The 27,565-nt window shown below is 50.6% G+C and overlaps 1 protein-coding gene and 2 long non-coding RNA genes across 7 annotated transcripts in view; 2 read left to right on the top strand and 1 right to left on the bottom strand.

Moving 5' to 3' along the window:
- The first annotated feature begins 1,423 nt into the window (after window positions 1–1,423).
- Window positions 1,424–2,704, top strand: LOC134471230 (uncharacterized). Its single transcript, XR_010040530.1, has 3 exons — window positions 1,424–1,551; window positions 2,176–2,321; window positions 2,567–2,704. It is a non-coding gene; the product is annotated as an uncharacterized LOC134471230 (long non-coding RNA).
- Window positions 2,705–18,965: 16,261 nt separating this feature from the next.
- LOC106027352 (uncharacterized) lies at window positions 18,966–25,147 on the bottom strand. Of its 3 annotated transcripts, none has more exons than XR_010040315.1 (3): window positions 25,021–25,147; window positions 24,232–24,636; window positions 18,966–19,151 (listed from the first exon to the last, which is right to left on the bottom strand). It is a non-coding gene; the product is annotated as an uncharacterized LOC106027352 (long non-coding RNA). The 3 variants fall into 3 exon arrangements; XR_010040316.1 differs by having other exon boundaries at window positions 25,039–25,057; XR_010040314.1 differs by lacking the exon at window positions 25,021–25,147 and having other exon boundaries at window positions 24,232–25,006.
- A 1,453-nt stretch (window positions 25,148–26,600) lies between these two features.
- Insr (insulin receptor) overlaps window positions 26,601–27,565 on the top strand; it is a 126,987-nt gene continuing 126,022 nt past the window's right edge. For 2 of the 3 annotated variants that reach the window (XR_001200937.3, XM_003468370.5), the window contains exon 1: window positions 26,602–27,187. Coding sequence is in view for 2 of the 3 variants with exons in the window: in XM_003468370.5 (XP_003468418.1) it covers window positions 27,085–27,187 (103 nt within the window). In the remaining variant the exon portion in view is untranslated. Of the gene's footprint in view, window positions 27,188–27,565 lie in introns of all 3 variants that reach the window. The other variant, XM_005003065.4, reaches the window with a different exon arrangement.

Below are 27,565 nucleotides of genomic sequence, written 5' to 3' on the forward strand. Positions count from 1 at the left end.
AACCTCTGCCTAGAAAGCTCCGCTATGTGTAAGGAGGGTGGACCAAGATGGGGTCCTGGGCCTGGAGGCCAGGGAAGTGCCACCACTGTCCTCAGGGGAACAGGATGCTGGCCCAGGCCAGCAGGGAGCGAGTAAGCGGTTTGGGGGAGCCCCTGCAGGCAGGATGCAGGGCCCTGTGCAGATCTGGGGGTGGTACTCCAGGACCCTCAAGCCACAGCCTCACTGGGCAGGGCCTGGGCCTCAGTTCCTGCCCTCTGTGGGCGCAGGGATCCTGCTCTTCCTCAGCCTGGAAAGTTCCTGCTGCTCTTTGGGCCGCCCTGGAAGGGAGTGGGGTGGCCAGGGAGTGGCCCAAGCCCTAGCAGCAGGCAGGCGGAGGAGGATAGGGGCTGATCCTCTCACTGCTCCGGAGACCCATGCCAGGGCCTCTGGGAAGCCGAGGAAGTGCAGGTGTCCAGGGGCCCGCGTCTGGGTCACTCAGGTCGCTGTCCAATCCACAGTGCCAGGCATGGCTTCTCACCCTGCTCTCTCCAGAGTGCCTGTAGTTTGGTTTTCCTGCTTCTCTCCGAAATCACTTCTTTGTTCTTTGTCTGCCTTCTGCATTTTTGAGTGGATGTTCCCTGAGAGCAAGAATTTTTGGTTCTCCTTTGTGAGGAGGTCTGTGAGTCGGGGTTAGCGGGAACAATGGAGAGAAAGGGAGGAGAGGAGGGGGAAGCGATGGGGCAGGTGGTACAGGTGGCCACCATGGGCTTCATGAGGGCCTTGGGCTTTGACCCCAGGCAGGGCAGCAGCCGTGGAGGGCTCTGCACAAAGGAGGGAGGACCTGACGTGGGTGCTCACAGTGCCCTCTGCTGGTGGAGGACAGACGCGTTGGAGCAGGGAAGGTGGGAGCCTGGAGATCAGGGCAGAGGCCACTGCAGGTCCAGGTGGGAGGTACTGGGACTGGGTGGGGAGGCAACTCGAAAAGGGTGAGCGGCTGGACTTGGGGTCCATTTTGAAGGTGGAGCTGGTGCTAAGATTTGAGAGCGCTGAGCACAGCGGCGGGCCACAGGGGCGACAGACATTGAGGCACTGAGGACGGGTGGTGAGCACACAGATGGACGGGGCCTCCTTGGAGAAGCCAGAGAAGGAGCCGGCTGTGAGGACCTCAGACTCCGGGTGCAGCACTGGAGAGCTGGCTGCTCCGGACCTGCCAAGCATGCACGGAGAGGCAGGCTGTGCCCGGAGGAGCAGAGGAGCTGTCTAAGCCTTCACCCCCTCCCTCTTTGGGAGTAGCAGCACTTAGGAGAGCGCGCAGCTGGTGAGGAGAGGCCAGGCTTTGGAAGGAGGCGGGCTTGGGAGTGCTGTGCTCCTCTGTGGATTGGTCCGTGGCTGAGTTCAGAGTTGAGTGTGCTGTGTGTCAGATCAGGGGTGTGACCTGGATGGCCCCCAGCTCCTCCCTTCTCTCTCTGCTTCCTGGCCACCATGCTGGGAGCTGCTGTCCCTGCCAGACCCTTCTACCAGAGATGTTTCTGCCTTGGAACCAGCTGCCCATGGACTGAACCTGTAAAACTCGTGAGTCCAGATAACCCTGTCCTCCTAAGCAGTGGGTGTCGGGTATTCTGTCCGGGTGTTGATACAGTGGTCCCTACACATTTGTCCTAACGGTCTGTACGGAGCTGGGGGTGGAGGTGTGGGCCATGCACCATGGGTGTGTGCACACATGCTGAGTGTGTCTCCATGCATGTTTGAGGCTGCCTGAGTGCCTGTGCTCCTGCATGCACACACGGTCTGGGTGTTTCAGGGTGGGGCTGTATTTGCAGCCTTGGATGTGGTGATCATTCACTGAAGCTGGCTTGAGTGGAAACCACCTAGCGGATTAGTAAAGCTCTGGGGTCTTCGAGGGGTGGATCGGGGTGAGAGGGACCTGCCCCGGTGTGGGTGACACAAGCCAATGGGCTGTAGTCTGCGTTGGACCAGAACGGTAGGAGGAGTCCCGCCCTCCCTCCGGAGAAGCCTGGTCTTCACCATCGTCTTTGGATGCTGGTGTCCCCTTCCTTCAGGCTCCCAGGGCAGCCTCTGTGGCTGTCTGGCACAATAGCACCATGAGGCAGCTTCCAGACCTTTGGCCTCCTCCTCCTTTCGCTGTGCTCTGCAGTGTGCAGGCAGCCGTTTTGAACCCTTTCTTCTGTCACCCAGCACGTGGCCACGGGGACGCTTCGGATTCTGACCCTGTCACCTACCTCCTAAGCCCGTCTATAGTCACACACACGTCTCGTGTTCAGTCCGCTCCCCTAGAAAACCCCGACTCCGCAGAGGCCCATGTATGACGTGCATTCACCCAGGTGGGTCTGAGTGTGTCCTTCCATGTGTGCCCAGTGGCATGCAAATGAGCACTTGGATGCATATCTGCACGTGCCCATGTGAACACGTGTATGTCTCCAGCATGCCTGTGTATGTACCCACTTGGGTGTGTCTGAGGGTATGAGCGTGGGGTGCCCATGTGCCGAGCCTGGCACCATGTCCTCTGGACCCCGGCACCCCCCAGAAGAGCTTGACCAGCCTGGCCTCCTTCTCTCTATGTTTCCAGCTTCCACTCTGAGCCTCTTTGCTTCCAGATCACCCCAAGCCCAACGCACCTTCCTTGAAGCAGATTGTAGAGCAGGAAATGGCTCCTGTCCTCCTGCAGCGTCTAGAGAGGGATCCAGCACTGGCATCAGGAGTGCCTTTTTAGCAAGGGTTCCTGGCTCCCAGGCATGCAGGAGCTGGGGCCAGAATACCCGGGGTATCAGAGGACGGACTCTACCAGAATACGCTGCAAGACATCACCAGCGCAGTCCCGACTCGGCCCGGAGGGCTGGAGCACGGTGCCTCCTTATCTGCCGTCTCACTTCCTGCAGTTGGAGCTGCCTGTGGTTAACCAAGGCCTGAAAGTTTCAGATAGGTAATTCTAGAAATAAACAACATGCCAGCCTTTACTTTAGCTTACACCTTTTGTTACTGTGTATTGTTATAACTCTTCTGTAATTATCGCCAGTTACTGTGACTCACTTAGTGTGGAGAATTCATGCACCGTGTGTATTGTTACAGTTTCGGTTGAGAACGTCCCCCCAGACCCTCCTGTTTTGGGGTGGTGAATGGATCAAGAGGGAGCTTTACTGAACTGTGAGTGTGCTGTTGGAAGGTGGACCCTAAAATAAATAAGAAAATCCTTAGAGGTGGGCAATGGGGTCGTGACCTGTTTACCTCCCTGCCTGGCCCCTGCCTCTGTCTGCTTCCTGGCCACCGTGGTGTGAGAAGCTGTCCTCCCCAGGCCCTCTGCCACGCTGTTTTTGCCCTGGAGCCGGCCAACTATGAACTGGGACGGTGATCTGAGCAGACCTCTCCTCCTTTAAGCTGCGGGTGACAGGAACTGTGTCTCAGCAGTGAGTAGGTGACAGAGACAGGTGTGGACGATGTGTGTAGGAAAAATGGTCTCCATGGGCACAGGGGGTCCGAAGCCAAAATAGATCCAATCCACTGCACAGCAGGGTCTACTGTGATGGCACACCCAGCAGGCTGTGTGACAAGGATCCCAAGTGTGGCCAAAGGGGCATGTCACCACTGTCCCACACTAGAGTTCAGAAGAGCCTAGTCTGGGTAGCTGGGAGCCAGCGGTTCTCAGTGGGTCATCATTTCCCGCCTAGGGACATTTATCCAATGGGGAAGTTTTGTTTTTTTGCTCGTCACACCTGTGGGCATCTAGAGGGTGAGGCCAAGGTTGCTGTTAGAGTTACTACAAGGCGCACATCAGCCCCATGACAGAGCTGTCCTGTAACTGACAAGCGTGCTGAGGGCGGGAACCGGGCCCTGGGGGTCAGTGCAACCCAGGAAAAATGGTTGAATTTGGGCATAAAAAAATCTCAGGTACAAAAGACTGGACAGATGCTTCCTGAAAAAGGGACAGACAGACAGCTTTGAAGATGCCGGAAACACCATGAGGAATGTGGAAATGAGAGCTTTCTCATGCTGTCTGTACACACCCAGCAGAATGGCCAGAGCTGATGTTCCCACAGTGCTAAGTGTTGGCAAAACTACGGCACAATGGGAACTCTGCTGTCGTTGGCAAGATGTTGGGTGGCTCAATCACTTTGGAAAAAGTTATATACATACATACATATATATAGTTTGTTCCTTTTTGGTTTTTTGAGACAAGGTTTCATTGTGTTGTTCTGGTTGACTTTGAACTTAGAATCCTCCTGCCTCAGCCTTCTGAGTGGCTGAGATTACAGATGTGTCCCGCCACCTGGCTTTCTGTTGTTTTCAAAGAAAGTTAAACTGGCAGTTACCCTGTGACCTAGACATTCCACCCACGGATGCTTCCCTAAGAGAAACGAAACTGTGTGACAAGTGTGCTTATGCAGCTTGATGGCCCACCTGTGACCAGCAGCAGGTAGCTGGGTTAAGAGCTTGCAGTGTGTTCATAAATAGAAGAATACTCAGCCGTGAAAGGAGCAACTTTCTCCCCTTGTCGTTCTCCTCCTCCTCTTCTTCCTTTTCCCTGTCTTGAGACAGGGTCTCCCTGAGCAGTTTGGGCTGACCTTGCACTCATGTTGTAGCCCAGGCTGGCCTTGAACTCGTAGAGATTCTCCTACCTCAGCCTCCAGAGTGCTGGGTTACAGACGTGGACACCACACTGGCCAGCAACATGGGTGAATTTCAGTGCAGACAAAATCAACACACAAAAGGCCATACAGTGTATAATCTCTGTTATATAATATTCTAGAACAGGCAGTGATCATAGTAGAGGACAGACGTCAGAATGGGGCTCCCCTGTAATTGGGAAGTGGAGGGAGAGGGGTATGAAGGTAAATTTATGGGTAAAGATTAGGATATGGTGAACGTCGCTCTGGGGTGTGGTGGGGGCATCTGTCTGGGCCTGCTTGTCGCCTACCTGTGGCCTGCATTGCACGTAACTTACATCTCCATGGAAACGCGCGGCAGGTGGTGAGACTGCTGGACTTGGGGTGGTGGCTGCAGGGGGGCTGTTCAGGAAGGCAGGGAGGGCTGAGTTGTTGCCACAGGGGACTTGCTGGTCACCTGTGTCCCAGGCTTGCTGGCAGACGCTGGCTGCACCCCTGTGTCTTTGATGGTCATTGTTCTTGCCAGGGTCACCTTCTACGTCTGTGGCAGCTGTCATTACTCTGGCGTGGTGGAAGGGATCCTTGCCTGATCCCTGGAATGTTTGTCCCCGGATGTGGCACAGGGGCCTGGGGGAGGTAATGAGGGACATGAGTAGGGAAGGCTAGGCAGGGGAGGGGGCCATGGTCCTCAGGGTGGTCCTGAGGCAAGGGGGTGGCAGAAGCCATGGTGAGACGCTGAGGCCAGGCTGCCCAAGCACAGTACGGGGTCCGTGTGCCCAGGCAGGTGTGGGGGTGTGCAGGGTGCATTCAGAGAGATGGGTGCCCACATGGCCACACAACTGGCCGAATATGGATGGACATAGCCATGCAGACACCCAGAGAGGTGAACCCAATCCATGTGCACATACTGTATCTGTACATTTGTGCGCACCACTGTGTGTCATCTACTTACACACCCACTGATCCCCCATCTATCCATCTTTCCATCCATCCATTCATCTAGCCACCTATCCATCCATCCATCCAACTATCCATCATCTATCCATCTATCTATCTATCTATCCATCCATCTATCCATCCGTTCATTCATTCCACCTATCCATCTATGCATTCATCCATCCATCAATCCATCTATCCACCTACCCATCCATCTGTCCACCCATCCATCTGTCCAACTATCCATCCATCTATCCATCTAGCCACCTATCCACTCATCCAACTACCCATCCATCCAACTGTCCATCATCCATCCATCCATCCACCCATCCATCCATCCATCCATCTAGCCACCTATCCATCCATCCAACTCTCCATCCATCCATCTATCCATCCATCCAACTATCCATTCATCCATTCATCTTTCCACCTATCATCTATGCATTCATCCATCCATCAATCTGTCTATCCACCTACCCATCCGTCTGTCTATTTATCTATCTATCAATTCATCTATCATCTGTCATCTGTATACCCATCTATCTATTGACAAATCACCTATCCTATAGTTCTATTTACTTCTGTATTTGAGTGTCTAATGATTCTGTCTGTGATTCTGTTTATCTTGTGCTTCTATTCATGCATCCGTGTGTACCTGGACATCTGTGAATGTGCATCCATCCACTCATCCATCTTTCCTCCTCTCCTTCCTTCCTTCCATCATAGGGCCCTCTTTATTCCCCCTACCTTTCCCCTCTTCCTTCTCCCCCAACCCAGTCTCTCCATCACCGAGGTTGTCACTCACACAGCATTGTGTCCTTCCAGTCAAACTGAAGCCTGCAGTCGCAGGCCAGTCCAGGGTCCCCTGCTCCTGAGCCTGCAGTCACACCTGCTCCGGGCTGGGGCCCCGTGGAAGCCCAGCTCACTGCCCAGCTGCCCCAGATGCTGTGGTGGCATTTGCAGGTGGCCAGTACTCCAATGTCTCGTCCAGAAGTGACCACCGAGTGGTTACCTTTCCCAGATGTGCCTGCTACCTAAAGGCCATGCTCCATTCCTATGGAGAGGCTCTGGTGACGGGCTCTGACTGCCTCCTGGAGTCCCAGGCCTGTGCTGAGGACGGGACCTTCCTGGGCCAAGCCCGGAGCCCCGAGTGAGCCGCTCCCATCTTCCAGGGCTCACTCACAACAGCTGTCACATCTGCAGAGCAGGGCGGGTGTGGCCCAGGCCTGGACGCTGTGCTCTGTCTTCCACAGCGGCATGTGTGGGGTGGAGTGGGGGCGAGGAGCCTTCATTTCCTGACATGCAGGAGAGAGGTGGGCAGGGGAGGAAACTTTAAACTGTTTTTAAACTTTTAAAAATATTTCTTTAACTTTTGGTTTATTGAACTGATCTCACCACACAGTCCAGTGTACATAGCCCAAGCAATCCTCGGACTCACAGTGATCCTCCTGCCTCAGCCTCCCTTTTTTGGATCTATTTTAAAAATAATTTTTATTGGTGTATATTTATTATATTCTCAATGCATAATGATTACATTTGTCATGGGGAGTAGGTACCTGTACTCAACACATCTTAATTCTTTTGCCTATTTTAAAAATGTTACATATTTTGTTTTTTTCCCCATGAACTTGTAAGTGCTCTTTATATATATGATGTACAAGTCACTTGTGAAACATTTGTGTTTTCTCTCAATCTGTGGCTTGTCTTTTACTTTGAAGAACACAAGTTTTAAAGCTGGTGAAATGCAGCCAATGATGTTTGTAGATAGGGACTTATATGAGGCTCGGTGAGGGCACTGCCATTATATAGATGTGGATACTGAGGTGCAGGGAGAGGGCAGCTCATTTTGGTTCCCCAGCTGTTATGTGAGTGGTCCAGCCCCCTGAGGTATGTTTGCTGGCTGTTCCAGTGACCTCTTGCATGTTACTGAGACTGCTGCATCTTAGGGTGATTCTGTTTTAAGGTGTCTGAGAACACCCCCCACACACATTGTTTTCCATCTTAGCTATCCTAATTTGCACTCTCCCCAAAAGTATGCAAGGCTCTCCCCTTCCCTGCATTCTCACCAGCACTTGTTGTAGTTTATCTTTCTCATGCTAGTGGTTTTAACCACAGGGAGGTGCTACCTCACCGGAATTTTGTGTCTGCATCTCCCTGGGGATGCTGAGAACTTTCTCCACATACTCACTGGCCACCTGTCATCTGCTGAAATTCTGCATCTGTTACCCTTTACAAATTCTACTCTCAGCTTACTTTGTTCTCTCTTTCTGACTTCTTGAGTTGAATATTTCAGGGATTTATTTACTTCCACAGTGACATATAAAAGGAAGAGTTCATTTTTTGATCTGTAGGAGAGAGGGGGGTCAGGGAAAGGAAACATTGAATTGGGTTTTGGTGGATGAATAGGAGCTTTCTAAGATGTAGAAGTGGTTATTTCCAGTTGAGATAACTGTCAGACAGAGCAATACCTTCCTCTTCCCAGGGAGGGTTTAGATTTCAAGATGCCCAGATACTGTCAAAATTCCATTTCAGTGCTATACTCACCCTACACCAGACTGGGCAATAGGGCACAATCTGCTGGACACCCTTCCTCTCTGCCCCTAGATCAGAAACAACCGACTCGGGGATGTTTCAGCCACCCTCAGAGGTCAACTGGGCTCTTGCAGAGCTGCCATCCTGACAGATGGAGGAGGTGCCTCTTTGCTTTGCGGGATTGGTTGCCTGTCTGAAGGCACAAAACTGCTGACCGTAAAGTTTCCAAATTTCCCCTCCCTCCACTCATAGGAGGTGCCCAGAGCCACCAGATTCACAGAGACAGAAAATGGGATGCGAGTGCCAGGTCTGGGAGGGGCGGGGTCTGTGTTCCGTGGGGCAGAGGTTCCTGCTGGGAAGGCGGGAAAGGTCTCCAGAGGGCTGGTGGTGACTGCATCACCACAGGGAAATCCTGAGCAGCCACGCTGGACTGAGGCTTCCACCGGCCACAGCAGGAAACTTGGTGATGCGGGCTTCATTGTTATGCAAAATTATAAAATTGCCAAATGAAGAAAAGTGTACACACAAACGCGCACAGGAGCGCACACACGCAGTCTGTTTGTTTGAGACAGGGTCTTGCTACATAGTTCAGGCTGGCTCTGACCTCACTGGCTGGCTTCGAATTCATAGCAATCCTCCTGCCTCAGCCTCTGGAGAACGGCAGTCACAGGAGTGTAGCACCACGCTTGGCTAGTAATACACACTGTTGACAAGGAAATCACACAGAGGGTAACGGTCATCACGGTGGCTCCAGGGACCAGGGACACTGGCTGTCCTCCCAGAATGCTTCAGATGGACACGTGTGTGTACTCACATGAATTCTCTTATGCTCTTGATCTACACCTAATTAAATTATATGCATATCCAAAATTAGATCACACTATGTATTATAAAATGCCACTTTTTATACAATACTAGATCTTGTTTGTTTTTCTCTATTGTGGAAAATAAGAATGTGGGTGTATTTCCCCCTTTTTATTAGTCTATGTTTGCAATACATACTGATACATCCAGCACTAGATATTGGTATATGCAAGACAGTTTGGTGTATGGGAGACAGAAATTTGGTATATGCGAGACGGCTTCTCACGTCCTGATTCCTTTGCCTTCCCCTTCTCTCCCTCCTCTCTCCACACAGTTTATCCTGAGGGTGTGACACTGGTGAATGAGGAAAACTTTACCGTTAAGCTGGGCGTGGTGGCGCAGCCTGTAATCCCAGCATTCCAAGGCTGAGGCAGGAGAGTTGCCTGGAGTTTGAGGCCAGCCTGGGCTACGTTGTGAATTCAAGGCCAGCCTGGAAAAAAACCCTGTCTCATAAAGCAAACAGGGGCTGGGGATTAGCTCAGTGGCGTAAGCACCTGCCTTGTAAGCAGGCGGCCGTGAGTTCGATCCTCGGTACTGATAAAAAGAAAAAAAAAAAGTTAAAAAAAAAAAAAAAAGGCAGAGAAATTTACAATTAGAGCCGAGAAACTCAGGTGACGGTTATAATTGAAACAATTTTGGCCCAGACAGGACACTGTAGCTGGTAAAGCCTCAGGCGGAACCAAGGAGCTCCATCTCCCCCACCCCTAGGAATTTACCTGTTGTGCCAAAAGAATACCAGTGGGCTACCTGTGCATCCCTAATGCCCCTTAGGTTCCACCCCAAACCTAGGCCACTTATATGCCTCCACTCCAGGTGTTCCACGGAGAGATCACCGATCCAGGGGTGGAGATGCTGCACCCCAAGGGATCGGGGGTGTCTCTCCCCGCATTCTCAAAATAAAGGTCATTTATATTTCATACTTCTTTTCAGCCGCCGCTGGTCCCCCACAGTTCTATCAATAATATATTTCTGGATCGAGAGGATTTTAATTTGTTTTTGTGTTGCTGGGCTCAAACCCAGCGTTTTGCATCACTGAGTTACAACCACAGCCCCAAAATATTCTCTCCACAAAGAAGCAAAATATTATAGCTCAGGAGCACAGCATCTGCCTGGCAAACATAAGGTCCTGAGTTCAATTTCTGAGAAGAGGGAGGAGGAAGAGGAAGAGGAGGAGGAGGAGGAGGAGAAAAAGAAGAGGAGGAAGAAGAAAAAAACAGTTTTCATTGTTTGATGGTTTGGTCATTTTTATGCCTAAATTTAGTCATCTGAACTACTTTAAAGATAACCATGTGCGATATGGTAACCAGTGTTAATCTTCTATCTTATTGCTTTGAAATCTGTATGTTTTTTAAAAATTAAAAACAGAAAGGAAGGGAAGGTCCCTGGGAACCTCGATCTTCTGATTCCTCTTAATCGTTCACAGCCCATGAGTGTGCACAGAACCGTCACACGGGCCCCGTGGACACACAGTAGCCACATGCAGCCCACCCATGTTTCCGGGCCCATTCGGAACAAAGCAAATCAAGACAGAAAGCAGAACACCAAAAGAACATTCTGGTGCTGAATGTCACAGCTCAGGGCTGGGAAAGGAGTCTCAGAGGCCCTGCTTTGTCCTGGGTCCTTTTCCTTCTGATGCCTCACGTCTGGGAGTCCAGGGCGGCTGGCTGGAGGGTGTGATTCAGAGCTGCGCTCCTGAGCCCAAGGCTTGGGGACAAAAGCGGCTCAGATTTCAGATCCATCCAAGAGCTGCAGAGCCAGGGGCGGACCTCAGGGGCGTCACTGGCTTTTGGGGAGCGGAGTGCTCTTACTGCTGGGCCTGCAAGGCCCTGGCCCTGCACCCACAGTGACGTTTGTGTCTCTGTAGCTCACCTGCGTCTGCAGCTGTCTCCGTCTGTCTCCAGATCATCTACGGCTGTGCCAGTAGCCAGGTCACCTTGGTAGGGCACCTGCAGCTTGCAGAGCCCCTATGCCACAGGCTGGCCAAGCCGTGCCCACAGCTGAGCATGCCTAGTCCTGTACCTCCACCTGTGTCATCCAAATCCACTCCTGTCTGTTCCCAGATCTTCTGCTAGCTTTGAGGGCAGGTGATTACTGCATCAGTCTGCTGATTGGCCCTGCACCCCTAATCCCAGAAGCTGAGGTCAGCATAAGGGACAGGAAGAAGCCTGTCCTGTCTCTTTCTTCCTTGCCGTGCTGCCTTGTGCCTTCCATGAGCTGTTTCTTCTCTGCAGGGCCACCCTGCCATGGAGCCAGCCGATTCCAGACTGGAACCTCCGCACACTGTGAGCCAAATAAAACTTTCTTCCTTAACTCAAGCCAGAACACGTAAGGGGCTTGCTCGAGGCATAGAGGTCTAGGATGTGATGAGGAGAAACCATCTGTGGTGTGGACGGACACCAGTGAGGAATCCGAGGCACAGAAAGGTTAAGAAATTTGTCTGAGGTCACAAAACAAGAAAGCTGCAAAAACAAGTTTTGAAAGTGAGGGGATTCTATGCTCTCTTGGGTTTGGGTGCCCAAGACCCAACCAGGTGCTGGCTCCTGATTGAACGACTAGAACTCGGAAACTGGTATTAATCAGTGATTTCCTTTCCTTTCCTTCCCTTCCCTTCCCTTCCCTTCCCTTCCCTTCCCTTCCCTTCCCTTTCCGTCTCAACATATACTGCAGGCTCGCTTCAAATTCACAGAAGTCCTCCTGCCTCAGCTTCCTCAGTGCTGGGATTCCAGGTTTGTGCCATCACCCCGGGGACAAATCCTGGACACTTAGGGCTGGGCTACGAAATGCCAGATGCAGAATTAGCATCTAACACTTAGATTCTGCTGATGGCTTTGTCTGTGGGCTGGGCTGGAGATGCTGGGGAAGAGGCCGGGCCCCTGGACCACAGTCTGCCCCTGAGCCCCTCTGCATGAGAGGTAGTGTCTTCAGCTCTGCGGGAGCCACATCAGATGCCACGGGAGCCTCTATGGACTCGGATCCCCTTTAATGAGACCTAGTAAACAGGAAGTCTCCCGCAGCACCTCTCACAGCATCTTTACACTGCAGCAGGCAGGAGAGCAATCAGCTGTTCATTGCTCGACACAGTGGTGCATATCTGTAATTCCAGCAGTCTGGAGGCTGAGGCACGAGGATCACAAGTGCAAGCCCAGCCTGAGTAACTCAGCAACTTAGGGCGACCTTGTCTCAGAATCAAGCATTTTTTAAAAGGCTGGGGAATGTAGCTCAGTACAAAGGTCCCAGGACCAGTTTAAAAAAAAAAAAAAAAAGGTTATCTGTTTACATTTGCAAATCATGACTTGTTTTTTGTAAAGCAGCGTTAGTTATGGACCTATAACTCACACACAATAAGCCACTCAAATTTAAAGTGTGATGTGATACACACTGCCTTCCGCCTACACCCGTGAAAACACCACCACCATCAAGCCAGCGGCACATCTGTCACCCCTGAGATTTCCCTCATTCACTTTGCCGTCCTTCCCCCCTTGGCAGTGAAAGATCTGCTTCCAGTCACCCTGAATCAACGTGCTTGATCTCCTAGAACCACAGAATGTGTGTTTTGGGGAGACCTGGGCTCTTTCCCCGGGTAGAGCCGCTACGAGATCACCCCTGGCTCGGCACCTGGCAATAGCTCCTTCCTTCCTTCCTTCCTTCCTTCCTTCCTTCCTTCCTTCCTTCCTTCCTTCCTTCCTTCCTTCCTTTCTTCCTTCCTGTGGCTCGGCAGCTGTGTCCCCTGCTTGGATAGGCCACAATGCCTCATAGAGGAATCAGGGTTGTGTGCAGGTTTGAACTCTGGCCCTAACTACCCTCTCCCTCCTCCTCTCTATTCCCTCCTCCTTTCCTGCTCTTCCTCCTCCTCCTTCTCCTCCCGTGGGTGCCAGGGTTCCAACCCAGGCCCTGCGCCTGCCCTGCACACGCCCCAGCCCTGAACTACACCTCCAGCCCCCACGGCCACCTGAAGATTGTTTTAATTTAAGCCAGCACTTCAGCATGGCAGCGGGGCAGCGGTGCCTTGGACAGGGAGGGACAGGGCTGAGCTACATAACCAGACCACCTGTGTCCACCCACTGCTCTGTGCCTCGGGAGCTTTGAAAGTTAAACCAGTGGCTCTCAGGAAGGGTAGGAGAGGGGTGGGTTTTGTCCCTCGGGGACGGTGGGCAGCGTCCACAGATGGAAAACATGAAGAAGACCACGGGGGATAAAAAATTGTTTTCAGTTATCAATTCTGCAAGCCAGCCCGGTGTGGTGTCTCACTGGTGTAATCCCAGCACCTGGGAGGCTGAGGCAGGAGAATCTCCAGGAGTTTGAGGCCAGCCTGGACGACATGGCCAGCTCCTGACTCAAAAAAGGTAAAAAACAAAAAAACAAAAAGGAGGGAGGGGAAATAGTAATAAGAAAGATGCTGTCCTTTCATGAGTCAGGGTATTATTTCCTTTTCCAGCTGGTGGTAGCAGTGTGACCGTAGGAGCGGAGGAAAGGTTTGCCCCCTCACCCAGGGGAGCACACACCCCAGGAGGCTTCACGGTGCCCGGAGGGTGGGGCGCTCCTGCCTGCCGTGTCTTTATGGCCTCTTATCAGACCCCGGGTTGCACTGGCTCCCAGAGCCGCACCATCTGCGGTTATCTTTATTGCTTCCTGGCAGCTCTTTTACCGCCTGTTGTCTACTCCCGAGATGTCAGCTCCACAAACAAACTCAGGGCCCTGTTGGCTTTATTTAAAGCCACATGCATCTTCAGGGTGGCCGGCAGCGTGCCCCAGCTTCTCCGAGGTGGGTCATGTCCTGGTCCCTGCTGCCCGCAGCAGAGGGGAACGGACGCCATTGCAGTGCTGACCAAGGGAGAGGTTTCTGGGGGTGACCGCAGGCTCCCCATGGTCCTCACACACAAGGACGGAACGAGAGCTGGTGGAGAAACTGCCTCTGGCTAAGTGTGGGGGCGCACAGCTGTGACTCCAGCCCTTGGGAGGCTGAGGCAGGAGGACTGCCCTGGGTTTGGGGCCAGCCTGGACTCCATTGTGAGACCCTATCTCAAAGTGAATGAATTAAGGATTGATCCATGAGGCCAAGAGATTCAGATGCCTGTGGGAGCTGGGGAAGCAGGACGAGGAGCTCCCTGGAACCTTCAGAAGGAATCATCCCGGATGGACACCTGATTGACTGAACCCATTTACTGATTAGAAACTCAGTAGGAGCCTTAAACTCCCAGCAATCCTCCTGCCTCAGCCTTCTGGCCTTCCGAGTGCTGGGATCCCAGCCAGGCGGCAACACCTCCTGGGTGTCCTCTTTGAAGTCACTACCTGTGTGATCATTCGGTGCAATAAGCCCACTACGTGCAACTTGACTGCTAATAAGCGCTCGGTAAATATTTGCTAAATGATCAATGCTCAGGGCGGCTACCAGGGCCAGACCCGGAGAGCATAAACCTTCAGTTTGGAGCAGGCGGCAGCAGGAGCGAGGTGGGCATCCTGGAGCCAGGGCAGGGCCTGGGTCCAGCCGCTGTCTGCCCGGGCCAGGCGGGAGGACAAAGGCCAAGGCCTGAGCTGGCTCCCGGCTGGAACTCACACAGCTGGGGACCCGGGGTTCCCCCAGCCCTGCTGCTGTTCCTATGCATCTCATCTCGATGATGCTGTTTGCTGAGAGGCACTGGTTTACTTCCCTCGTTATTTTTTAATGAACAGACTTTATTTTTAGAGCACTTTTAGGTTTAGAGAAAAACTGACCGGAAAGCCCCAGTCCACTCTGCCCCTCCACTGTCTCCTCGGGGTCCTGCCTGGGAACCTCGTGCGGTGCAGTGGTCGCCACCGATGAACCAGAATCAACTCCTGATGACCAGCTAAGGTCCGAGTCCACTTCAAGCTCCGGCTCAGTGTGGCACAGGGCATGGTTGTGGCAGATACATGGTGACAGGCGTCCACCTGAGCGAGCCCTGCACGCAACCCTTTCCCGCCTACAGCTCGGCTCCCTGCTCTGCCCTGGTTCATCTCACCACTCCCGACCCAGGCCACCGAGGTCCTTCCTGGGCCCTGGGTCTGTGTTCCCAGAGTGACACGGGGCGGGGTCCAGCGCTGCACCTAGAGATAAGGGTGCCAGCCTTCCCCTCCCTGCCTCCCCTCCTCTCTCTCTCTCTCTCTCTCTCTCTCTCTCTCTCTCTGTCTGCCTGCCTGTCTCTCTCTCTCTCCCTCTTCCCTCCTTTCTGTCCATGGTACTAGGGATTGAACACAGGGCCTCTGCACTGAACCACACACCCAGCCCTTAAAAATACTTTTTTTTGGATTTTGAGATAGGGTTTGGTCAAATTGCTAAATTGTCCAGGTAAGAGGCAAACTTCCAGAGTGCAGGAATCACAGGTGCTTCTTTTTAAAATTCCTCTTCCTCCTCCCCTTCTTCTTTTGGTGTCTTTTTGAGACAGGGTCTCACTATGCAACTCACTTTGTAGCCCAGGTTGGTCTCCAACTCGCAAGGATCCTCCTGCCTCAGCCTCCCACATGCTGGGATTACAGGCATGAACCACCACACCTGCTCTCCTCCTCCCCCTCCTCCTCCTTTTTTTCTCCTTGATACAATATTTTCTCTATTTTATTTTTGAAAATCCAATAAAATAGTCTCAACATCAGATTTACCATTTCAAGCATTTTTAAGTGCATAGCCCAGCAGTGTGCATGTGTTCACCTCCGGAATTTTTTTGCCTCTCAGATCTGCACCTCCGTCCCTACGGAACGCGCCGCCCAGTGCCTCCCCAACCCCGGTGCCTCCTTCCCGGTGCTGTCGCTGGGGGCCTGAGCTTGGAGTCCAGCCTTGTCCTTATGCCTCTCAATTCGGGTTATTTATTTACTTGTCTTTTTTCCTTTTTATCAGTACCGGGGATCGAACTCACGACCGTCTGCTTGCAAGGCAGGTGCTTATGCTGCTGAGCTAAATCCCCAGCCCCTATTTTTGTGGCTGGATAATCACTTGCCCCGTGGATTGATCGCATCGCACCCATCCGTCCGCCCTTCCCTGGATACGTGGCATCTCCACTTTGGACTTCAGGAGCAATGGTGCCACTAAGGTCATGGCACCAACCATGAGCCCCGGTTCCTGCACGTGGTCTGTCCTCATGCGGGTGCCCAGGCGGATGTTGGGTCACTGGGAGACTCGACGCCTCACTCTCTGACGGTTTCCTCCCTGGGCTGTCAGGTTTTGCAGGTGACCCAGGACACCTGCACCAGCTACTGTTGCTGACATTTCTTTGGTTAAACATAAAACAGAGCGTGCAGGGCACAGCAGTTTTATTTTCTTCAGGGAGGGCTCCTGGATGGCCTTGCTGGTTTCCAGCCGGGTTTGTCCTCCTTATCGACCCAAAAGCAGCCTTTACGGAGCTCCGATCAGATCCCCTTCCATGTCCTGCTGGAGCCCGTGCTTTTCCGCTGTGTGGCCGCTCGGTCCACTGCGCTCCTTTCTTGTTGGTGAAGTAGGCATCGCTCTCCACAGAGGAGGATCTTGGGGTGCTTTCCTTAGATGACTGACGCCACCGCATTCTGTTACTGTAGTTCGCAACTTGCTGTAAATTTCACGCTAGCAAATGATATTTAAAATCCATGTATGAAACACTTAAGAGATTTTCAAATTGTCAGTTATCTGTGCTCCACCTCCTCCTTCTTCTCCTACTTTTTGGTACTGACAATCAAACTCAGAACTGCTTGTCAGGCAGACACTATGCCACAGAGTTATTACCCCCAGCAACATTTTTTTTCCTTGCTGGGTGTGGTGATGAACACTTGTAATCCCAGGACTCAAGAGGCTGAGGCAGGAGGATCCTTGTGAGTTCAGGTCAGCCTAAAGTGCACAGCGAGACCCTGACTCAAAAATATAGGGAAAAAAAAAAGTAAAAACATTATTACAAATTGGGGTATTTTCCTTTGTAGATGATTCTTTCTTGCTAAGTTTACTGCTGTTGGTACATGTTCGCAGTACACAGAGAGAACCTAGTGTGGGGAGTCGGTACATGTCTCGATTCTTTTTTTTTTTTTTTTGTCTTTTTGAGACAGGGTCTCACTGTGCAGTCCAGGCTGGCCTTGGGCTCACTTCATAGCCCAGGCTGGTCTCCAACTCACAGTGATCCTCCTGCCTCAGCCTCCCTTGTGCTGGGATCCGGATTCTTTTCTGGTCCCCTTCCCCTCCCATCCTTCCCTGCTGCTTCCCGCTCCTGCTCTCCTTCCCTCTTGCAAAAGCTTTATTTCCACTTTTCCCTTGAATTCTTTCCCCCGTTCCCTCCCCTCTTCTCCTCCTGCTTCCACTATCCATCTCCTGTTTTGCTCCGCAGTCAGCCACATCAGCCTTTGCCTATTACCCCTTACTTTAGCTTTATCGCACTTCCATACCGGTAATCTTACGTCCTGGCCTCCAGACACTTCTCATGTTTCCGGCCCCCACCCTGGCTTTTTTCTTCTTAATGGAATCACGGATTGTGCTCGTACCAGGCAAGTGCTCTATTACCCAGCTGTGCCCCAGTTCTCTCCTCCGCGTGCTGGGTAAATTGTGTGTGAGATCAGTCAAAGGATGAAACCCCAGCCCGGGGACACCAAGCTTCCAGCATCTCACAGAAGACTGCGGAGGCGGCTCCCACTTCTGCAGCCCCCAGGAACAGGGTCTCCAGGACCAGGAATCATGGGCCCTCAACGTTGGAGTGTGGGCTGGAGCACGCAGAAGGGCCAGGCGGGGAGAGGGGAGCAGAGCTGACTGAGATGCAGTGTGTCTAGGTACCGGCTTCCAAGGTGAGGGTGAAAACTGTCACTGTCATAAACACATGCTAAAAAAAGAGAGAGAAACTCTCTTTGCAGCTATGGGGAAGTGACTAAGAAATAGCTCTCATTTGTTTATTTTAAAAATTAGGGCACACAGTTAAAGGAATTCAGACAGGAAAAATAAAAGGTCTGTTAGTTTCTTATGAGGCGGTTAAGAGAGATTCCACAGAGGCTGGAGATTTAGCTCAGTGGCATAAGCACCTACCTTGTAAGTATGTGGTCATGAGTTCGATACCCGGTACTGATAAAAAAAGACAAAAAAAAAAAAAAAAAAAAAAAAAAGAGATTCCATGATTCTAGAAATACCTGTGAGTGTGTACATAAGTGTGTTCCAGCACCCCTGTGCTTTTGAGACACAAGTGGTCCAATTCTATTGCAGCTAATTATCTGATTGTTAAGTAGTTATTTTTGGAAGTTCTTATCTCTTGGCATGTGTGTGTGTGTGTGTATATATATATATATATATATATATATATATATATATTTAAATTTTATTTAAAGAGAAAAAAGCAAAACAGAAAAAAGGATAGCAACAATACAGATTTCAAAAAAAAAACTACTAAGGAATCACTAGTTGATAAATTACATACTGTCATCTTAGAAACAGTTGTTCAGGTTACAAAATTAAAGCACACAAAGTTGGCATTCAGTGAGACTGCAAACAGTTCTGTTCAACGATCCAACAAAAACTCAGTAGTATGGTTATCAATCCTACATACTTCAGCGTACATGCAGTTACATCGTTTAGAGCACTTTCTTTTCTTCTCTTTTTTACAATAGCAATTACACATGTTGGTTTTCAATATTCCTAAGTTCTTATTAATTTTACACTAGAGACACAATGTGATGTTTATAAATATGATTCTTATTTATTTCACTTATGAGGATAGTCTCAAATTGCCTCCATTTCAATATGAAGGCCATTTCAATATAAAATACATCTTTTTCATCCACTCTGTGGTTGATTGGCATCCTGGTTGTTTCCAAGATTTAGCTATTACAAATTGTGCTGCTATGAACATAAGAGCACATATATCACTGTGACATGACCTTTTCAGTTTTTCTGGGAAAATATCCAGGCGGGGAATAAGTGGGTTGAATGGAACTTCCAATCCTAGTCTTCTGAGAAATCTCCATAGTGATTTCCATAGTGGCTGAACCAGTCCACACTCCCTCCAACAGTGGAGCAGTCCCCCCCCCCCCCCGCAGCCTCTTGGCATGTATATTTAACTCATGGTAGGACATCACACACTTTTCAGGTTTTTCTGTTGAAACAAAACTTTTAATTTAGCTATAGGATTTTTCGTAATTATTTTCTTTAAAGATTTGGCTTGTTTTGTTTGCTTGTGGTGCCAGCAACCATCAACAACCCTCCGTCACTGGGTTCTGACTGAGCAGTTAGAGTGTCTTGATCCACCATGTCTATGTCCAGGTTGCTTTATGGTTCTGAATGAAAGAGAAGAAAACACAGTTCTGTCAGATCATTGAGCAGAACTGTTTGCAATCTCAGTGTTTGAATGTCCACTTTGCACGCTTTAATTTTGCAACTTGAACAACTATTTCTAAGATGACAGTATGTATATCAACTAGTGATTTCTTAGTGGTTCTTTTTGGAATTCTGCATTGTTGCTACCCTTTTTTTCTGTTTTGCTTTTTTCCTCTTTAAATAAAATTATATATATATATACCAAAAAATAACTACTTAACAATCGGATAACAGTTTAACACAGTTAAGAATGAATGCCTTCCAGTTGGGTAGATCACCCAGGAATTATAGAGAATAAGAAAAAGGGAAGGGAAGGAGAAGGGGAGGAATGTGGTAGCTACTTTTCTCTCATTGCTGAGACAAAATATCCAACACCCAAATGAAGGAGGAAACTTTATTTAGCTCACAGTTTGTAGAGGTTCACTCTATCATTATCTTTTTTCCTCTTCTACTGTAAGCAGGCTACCTGGGTGCAGCACTCACATAATTGCCCAGCCCTCCTCCTGCACGGGCTGAGGCTGTTTACATACTGAGGACCCTGGCTCCCTCCTGAGTGGCTTAGGTTAAGTTTCTTAACTTCTCAAGTTGACACAGTGAATCAACCATCACTACATGCTAGGGCACAAACAGCCACTCTAGGGCAGGTCCTCTGTGCCCTAGGATGTGGAACTGCTGAGTCACTTAGTTAAACTTGTAAACTTCTCAAGTTGACACAAGGTATCAACCATTACAGGGAGAGAGAAAGAGAGAAAGAAGAAAAAGAAGCAAGCAAACTAGCTATGGTAGTTCGGGCTGTTAGCTCTCTGGGAGGCTGAGGCAGGAGGATTGTAAATTCAAATCCTGTCTGGGCAGTTCTGCAACTCTGAGTGAGACCTTGTCTCAAACTAAAAGATAGGAAGAGAGTTTAGGATATAGCTGAGTACAGAGGTTCTGGATTCAATCTCCAGTCTTCTGCCTCCCTCCAAAAGCAGAAAGAAGACAGAGGAGGAAGAGGAGAAAGAGAGGAGGAAGAGAAGAGAGAGAAAGAGGAGGTGAGGGACTTTCTATCTGCACTGGGGTAACTGTCTCTCTCAGCCATTGGGAAAGAGCCTTGTACATCTGCAAGTCTGAAAAGAAACACCTTTGAGAAATAAACATGTTTCAGGTGGGTTCCAGCTTCCTTTTTCTTGATGAGGAACCTTCTCTTTCAGTGTCTGGGAAGAGAAATACAGGAAGGAGCTGAAGACATTGCACAGATGGACCCGTGGATAAGCTGGCTGTCCCTTTGTATCTGTGCCCGATTCAGATAAAAACACTTTTTGTAGAAAGTGTTGGCCATTGAGAGGTTGTACTGATTGAATTGCATTCATGTTTAAGCCTGCTGGGACTCTCAAGTGGGGAGTGTTGGGGCCAGGCCATGGGTCCTGGGGGAGCACTGGCCTGGCATTTGCCAAGGCTCTGGGTTCCGTCCCCAGCTCCCGCCCCAAGAGCGCTCAGAAAATTCCTGTGGGTTACACACTGCAGCTTGAAAAAGCCTAGATTCAGGTCTACGTTCAAGATAGGAATGTAGACAGGGTCTTATGGTGCAAAAATCCAAAGATAATGGAATCTAATGCAATCACGTGAAATAAGAAACTCTGGTTCATGCTGTGACAACAATAAACTTCAAAACCATTATCCCATGTCAAAGTAGGTGGTCACAAGAGGATCACTTATTACAAGCTTTCATTTACAGGAAATACCCAGAAAGGGCAAAATCCATACAGATAGAAAATGAATTTGTGGGTACCGGGGGCTTGGACAGAAAAAGGTGGACTGCATGATGGGCACAGGTTTGGATTTGGAAAGATCAAAGGTATTGGAGATGGAGTGTGGGTAACTTTTTTTTCACTATGTAACCCAAGTTGAGCTTGAATTTGAACTCTTTGCAATTCTCCTGCTTCAGCCTCTCGAGTGCTGGGATTACAGGTGCGTGTGCAGGCTAGGATGACTAATTCAATATAAAATGGTAAATTCAGGGTGGAGGCAAAGGTCGGTGTTAGAGCGGTTACTTAGCAGGCATAAAATTCTGGCACTGAAAAAAGGGAGAGAAAGTTTCTTTATGAGCTGTATCTTGCCACCCTCCCCTGAAAAAATCAACAAAAATATTCAAAGGAAAAACAAACACCCAAAGATTCCAACAAAGTCAGAATGGAGATTTCTAAGAATAAAAGAAGTCAGTGGTAGATGGTGTCTGTAATCCCAGCTACTCCCAGGAGGCAGAGGCAGGAGGATCGCTCCAGCCGGGAATTTAAGGCCATTCTGAACAACTCAGTGAAATCCTGTCTGAAAAAACAAATGAACGGATGAATAAGTTAGTAAATAAACAAACAGTTGAGCTCCATGGAAATGTTTCTGCGTATTCCCGGGGAAGCATAAAATACTGGTTTTCTGTACCAGCTCCGCGCCCTCCCTTTATACATGTCACAGCTTCAGAAAGGGAAGGAGGAAGCCCACAGCCCTCGGGGAGGAGAGAGAAAGCAGTGTGTTACCACACTAACTTTCCGGGGCAAATCACAGCGGAGTGGCTGAGAAGAAAGGAGAGGAAAACAGAGAGAAGTGCACAGCATCCAAGTGCAAAGCGCTTCAGGGTCAGAGCTGGTTCTCTGCAAACGGAGGGAAGCAGAAAGCCCCATCGCTAATTGGAAAGGCTTTATTCTGGGCTTCTTGATATGGAAATACTTGAAGCTATAGTATATGAAGTTTTATTCAAATATTTCAAGGAAAAAGACAGACACTATGGTAACCACTATTAAGTCGGGTTATTTGGTGGTGAAGCACTAGGTTGCTGAAACAATTATGCTTTGACCTGTATTGTTATGTTGTTATGTCCTCTTTTATCTCAATCTCTCCCTTATTCATTAAAAAAATTATTTAGTTATTTTTTATGGTTTTTTTAATTAAGGGGAAAAATTAAAAAAATTGGCAGGATATATTATAGTAACTTTTTTTGATTTCCTATTAACTTGTTTTGAAGTCCTGTAATACTCCCACGATCTTGTTTTGACTGACTAGACTGTGTTCCGTTCTGAATGATAGTATCAAGTTTGAGGGTATAGGCAACTACTTAGAAGGCAATAAGATTCACTAAGATGCCCATTCTGGTTTGACTATTATGTCCTTTGGAAGTCCTGTAATGTTTACAAGGTTTAGGTTTTATTGGTCTTGTTCTCTACTGCTTTGTTCAACTTTATAATACCTAATGAGATAGACAATTCTTTTTAAGGAAGCAAGAGGCATTATGGTAACCATTGTTGATAACCTTGTACTCTGTTTTTACATCATGTGCTATGTCTATCCTTGGTTTTGACTGACAGCTTTGTTTTGCCATATTTGACTTTATTTTCTTCCAAAAAAAAAAAAAGTAATAAGAACTAAGGAGTAATAAAACCCAAAATGTGTAAATTTTGTGGTAAAAAAGAGAGGGAAAAAAGTGCTCTAAAGGATACAACTGCAAGTGTGTTTAGGGGTGTTAAATAGCTGACCATATTAATGTTTTTGGTTGGATCATTGAACACAACTGTTTGCAGTCTCTCTGTTTGAACGTTCACTTTGTATGCTTTGATACTGTGACTTGAGCAACTCTCTCTAAGATAATATATAATCTATTAACTGGTGATTTCTTACTGTTTTGTTTTTTTTTTTTTGTAGTTCTGTATTACTTGTACCCTTACACCGCTTTGTTTTGTTTTGTTTTTTCTCTTTTTCTTTTTAAATAAAATTTTAAAACAATTCAAAAAAAAAAAAAAAAAAAAAAAAAGAAAGAAAAGATAAGAAACAAAGCCCTATCGCTTGCCACCAGCGTCGGTGTGATACAGATGTCAGGAGAGGCAGCAAGGGTACGGCAGATTGGAATACGTCTTGCCACATTCTTCAGCTCTGACTCACCGTAGCCTGGTGGGCTGTGTTCTCTCTTTCTGTCTTCTCCCTATTTTCTTTTCCTTTCTTTTCTTTTCTTTCTTTAACCATTTGAGAATAAGATGCAGATATCTCCACCGCTTTACCTCTGCACCACTTTAGAATTTATTTCCTAAATCTAGAGATGTTTCTCTTACAGTGACTGAGTTAATATTTTTTGATACAATAAACACCAGTGGTGACTGCGCACCTGTTTTGTTGGTACACGTTCCTGACACATGCGGACTGCATTCTTCTGGGGAAAGTGCTGCATCCGTGTATATATCTCATCTCTAGCATTTACCTTTCCTTCCCTTCCTGTCTCTCCCTCTCTGCCTCCAAATGGGCTTCTCATCTCCACAAAGCCTCCCTCGCCGTTTCCTAGCCTCTCTCTTTCATTGTGCTCTTTAAATCATTTACCAAAAATGGATGTTGCCACAATACTATGTTTTAAACGACAGACCTTCGAAGAAAGGGTTATTTCATTATCCCGGTGATGTCTTTCTTACTAAAGAAAATTCAGGACCGTCCTTGAGGGAGGGTCTGGTGATCTTTACCCTGAAGCTGTTGTTTTTCTTTATCTTTTCTAAACTGACAAATATTCGGGGCATGGTGGCACATGCCTGTAATCCCAGCACTCCGGAGGCTGAGGCAGAAGGATGCCATGATTTGAGGCCAGCTGGGCTATACAGAGACCCTGTCTCAAAGAACCAAAAATACATATGTAAATGATACATTTATACCCCTCACAACAAAATTTCTATCTGGAACAGACTGCACATACAACAAGTGTCCCATGGGATCATAAAGGAGCTAGAAAACTCTGATCCTCTAGTACTTTTACGGTGGCTTTTAAATGTTTTGATAGCTTTATTTTAAGCTTTTGCATAGTATTTATTTACGTGGTATTGGGGAGCAAACCTAGAAGCTCATGCATGCTAGGCAAGCACTCTACCACTGAGCCACACCCCCAACCCTTTTTAAAAATTGTATTTGGAGACTAGGTCTTCCTTAATTGCCTAGGTTGGGCTTGAACCGGGACCTTCCTGGTCAGCTTCCAAGTAGGCTGGGAGTACAGGTGTGCACCTCGAAGCCTGGCTGCATATTCCCAAACGCACATCTTACCCCTTGGTGTCGTGGTCTGCAGTGCGCAGCTGAGTGGTGCGCTGCCTGGACGTGTAGCCGGTCTGCGTCATTGTGCCTCGGGATGTTTGTACGGTGACGGTGACTAAGCCGCAGAATCCACGCCTGACTGTATCTGGCAAGGGATGGGCAGGCCTCGATAAATACCCCGTTGCTCCTCCTGGACAGCTTTTGCCGGGTCAGTTACACCGCCAGCCCTAAGACAGCGGCTTTCGATTTCCGTTCAATCATTTCAATAGAATTTCACTTTTCAGACCTCAGGGCGCAGGCGCCTGGAATCCTCTGAACAAGGCAAACAGACGAAGCACCCGGAGACCATAATATGAGATCAGTCGGACACACAAGCTTCAGGAGTGCTCCCGTTCTCTCCCAGGAGAAACCCCAAATCTAAATAAAGAGCAAAACACCAGGAGGGGTGGGTAACAGGAAGCAAAGACATGGCTCTTTTGCAGGAAGGGAAATAGAGGAAGAGATGGGGAGAGGAGGAGGAGGGCGAGGAGAAGAGGGCTCAGAAGGACTGGAGCTGGCCTTGGACATGTACCAGCTGTTGGCGAGGAATGTCCTTATCAGGCCCTGCAAACCTGCGCTAATAAAAATAAAAAATAAAATACCCTTCAGTTCCCCTGGGCCTTTGCAAAGCTGTTTCCTCTATTTGGAGCTGGGGTGGTCCCCCTCCCTTTCAAACCTCGTCTCAGAATTAGGTCCCCAACACCTCTCTTGTGCGTCCACCCACCTCCCTTCACCATGCGCACCCCGGTGCGCCCCCCCTACCCCGCAGTGAGCTTTTACAAGGACGTGCGCTGTGACTTTCTCTCTCTGCGGATCCCTTCTTACTGCTCGGGTTTCTTCCCTTCAACAAATATTTAGTCACCAACCGAAATGTCAGGCACCAGGGACATGCGGGGGGGGGGGTAAGGTACTGAACAAGACGGACGAGATTCCTACCTTGGTGGGGCGGGAGGGCAGGACAGCCCTAAAATAATAAATAGGAATTTCGGGCAGAGATAAGCGTTCTCCAGAGACAGGGGAGGCGGGAAGAACGGGAAGGAAGAGGAAGATTTGTCAGTTGAGGCAGGAGGCTCCCAGGAGCGGCGAGGGAAGCCAGGCCGCGTGGACATCGTGGTCCCCACCCGCGGAAAGGCTCTTTTGTTGGAGCAGTGTGGGTCTTGCTCCTGACAAACTGGTATTTGTTTAAAAAAGAGGAGTGTATGGCTGGGGTCTGGGATGGTGCTGGGCGCTTTCATTAAGTTTTATTTCCCACGCACCGCCCCGGTCCTGCGTGCGAAATGGGTGAACCCAGTACAGAGGTGAGGCGGACACCAAGTACCCGATCCTCGACTACACAGGAAGTGTGTGTGTGTGTGTGTGTGTGGTCCAGAGCCGCACTCACACCCAGCGCTGGCTTTGTGAACACTCAGGCCCCTCCCCTGCAGGGCGCACGTTGGCCACCGCGGGGCCCCAGGCCTGACCGATGCTGCCTGACCCTCAGACCTCCGCGCTCTGGGTTCGCGCGTTGGAATTCGAATGCGTCCACCTGCGTTCCTTGCGAGGCCTCCCGGGCCCCCGTTTGCTTTTCAGGAACGTCTGTATAATCTGCGGGTGTCACTGCTTCAGTTTCAACCGCGGTCTGACCCCGCTCCAGGGGCCCTGGCCGCGACGCAGTGGGAGCGCACGGGGCTGTGGACACGTGGCGGTCGCCGTGGCCCGCTAGGCGGGGGCGCACGCGGGGAGGAGGCGCCTGCTTGGTCACTGCAGGACCCAAGTCGCAGGCGGGGCAAGCGGGGCGGGACTGGGGTGAATGGAGGCGAAGGCGACTGGCTAGAGCTGCAGAATTTAAGCGCGCCCCTCCCCCCTCCTTGTCACTAAGAGAAACACTGTTTACATGCACATTTAAAACAATTACAGTGAATCCAGGCTGAATCTTTTTGTCTCTGGGTAACAACTTTTGAAGACAATGATACACAGTATCCTGTGACTCTTCTGTTATTTTGTCATAACAGTTTATTTTTTCTTGAAACAACTAAAAACAAAACAAAACGAAGCATAGCAAAATAAACTTCGAGTCAGAAAAAAATTAATAAAATGGCAAAAGAAAGATAGGATCCGTGTCTCTAGGTCGAGTATCCGGAGCACTCCTAGGATCTGAGATTTGCAGACCGGTTCTGTTCGGGGCGCTGGCGCAGGGAGGGAAACCCGGGTGCCCCTTTGGGCTGGGTGAGCTCAGAGCTTGGGGCGCGGGGCCCAGCGCGGGGAGGCGGGGGCGGAGCCAATAGGACCACGCCCCTCCCGCGCTCCCCTCGCCGCGTCCACCCCTCCCCGGGGCCTCTCCCGGCGCGCGGTCCCTTCCCGGCTGGAGTCCGCGCCGCCTTTTCGCGCGGCCCGCACGGGGCCCAGCTGACGGCCGCGTTGTTTACGGGCCTGAGCAGCCCTCGCTCCCGCCGCCCAGGTGCCCGCCCGCGCGTCCGTCTGCCCGCGCGCCCCCCGGTCCCAGAGTCCGCACATCGCGGCCCGGAGCGCGAGGGCCCGAGCGCCAAGAGCCCGGGGCGCAGCGCGGAGCTTAGGGGCCTGAGGTCGCAGGCCGGGCCGGGCCGGGCTGCGGTGGCCGGGAAGGGATCTGGGCCGCCCTCGCCGAGCCGCGCCACCGCGTTTGGAGCGATCCAGGCCGCGCGCCCTCCCCGGCGGTGCCCAGGCCTCTCCCGTGCTCGCTGCGGCCCGGCGTGGGACGGAAAGAAGGACGCGCAGCCCCGGAGCCTCCCGGGCGGCCACCTCAGATGATGTTCCCCGCGGGCCGGCGCCGCGCGCTCTGATCTGCGGGGACCCCGCGCTCTGGGAGCCATGGGCGCCGGGGGCGCGCGGGAGGCGCCGGGCGCGCCGCTGCTGCTGGTGGCGGTGGCCGCGCTGCTGGTGGGCGTCACGGGCCACCTGTACCCTGGAGAGGGTGAGTTTTGGGGAGTGGGAGCGGGCGGTGGGAAGGGAACCCGCTACCCCGCCCTGGCCAAAATACAGCCCAGATCCCTCCCCAGGGGAGAGGGGCCGTGGCCGGGACGGTGGCCTGGGCCCCGCGGCCGGGCGGGAAGCCGCTGACCTTGGCCTTTGCCCGCCAGGCTCGCGGCTCTGCGCCCCGCGTGCCCGACCCAGGCCGAGGAACTTTGCCCCAGTTCGCGCCCGGCCGCCGGCGCCTCTTCGGAACGCGCCGCCGAGCCCTGACTGGGCCCCTCGGGGAGCCCAGCCCGCACCGAAGATGGATCGACACACGTCCTCTTCTGGGTCGTCCCTGAAAAGTGGGGTCGCTGGGTCGGGATGGCTTCGGACAGCC

The sequence above is a fragment of the Cavia porcellus genome, unplaced genomic scaffold (assembly GCF_034190915.1).
Source record: "Cavia porcellus strain 051 isolate PalLab524CR breed Dunkin Hartley unplaced genomic scaffold, mCavPor4.1 scaffold_17, whole genome shotgun sequence".
Classification (NCBI taxonomy): domain Eukaryota; kingdom Metazoa; phylum Chordata; class Mammalia; order Rodentia; family Caviidae; genus Cavia; species Cavia porcellus.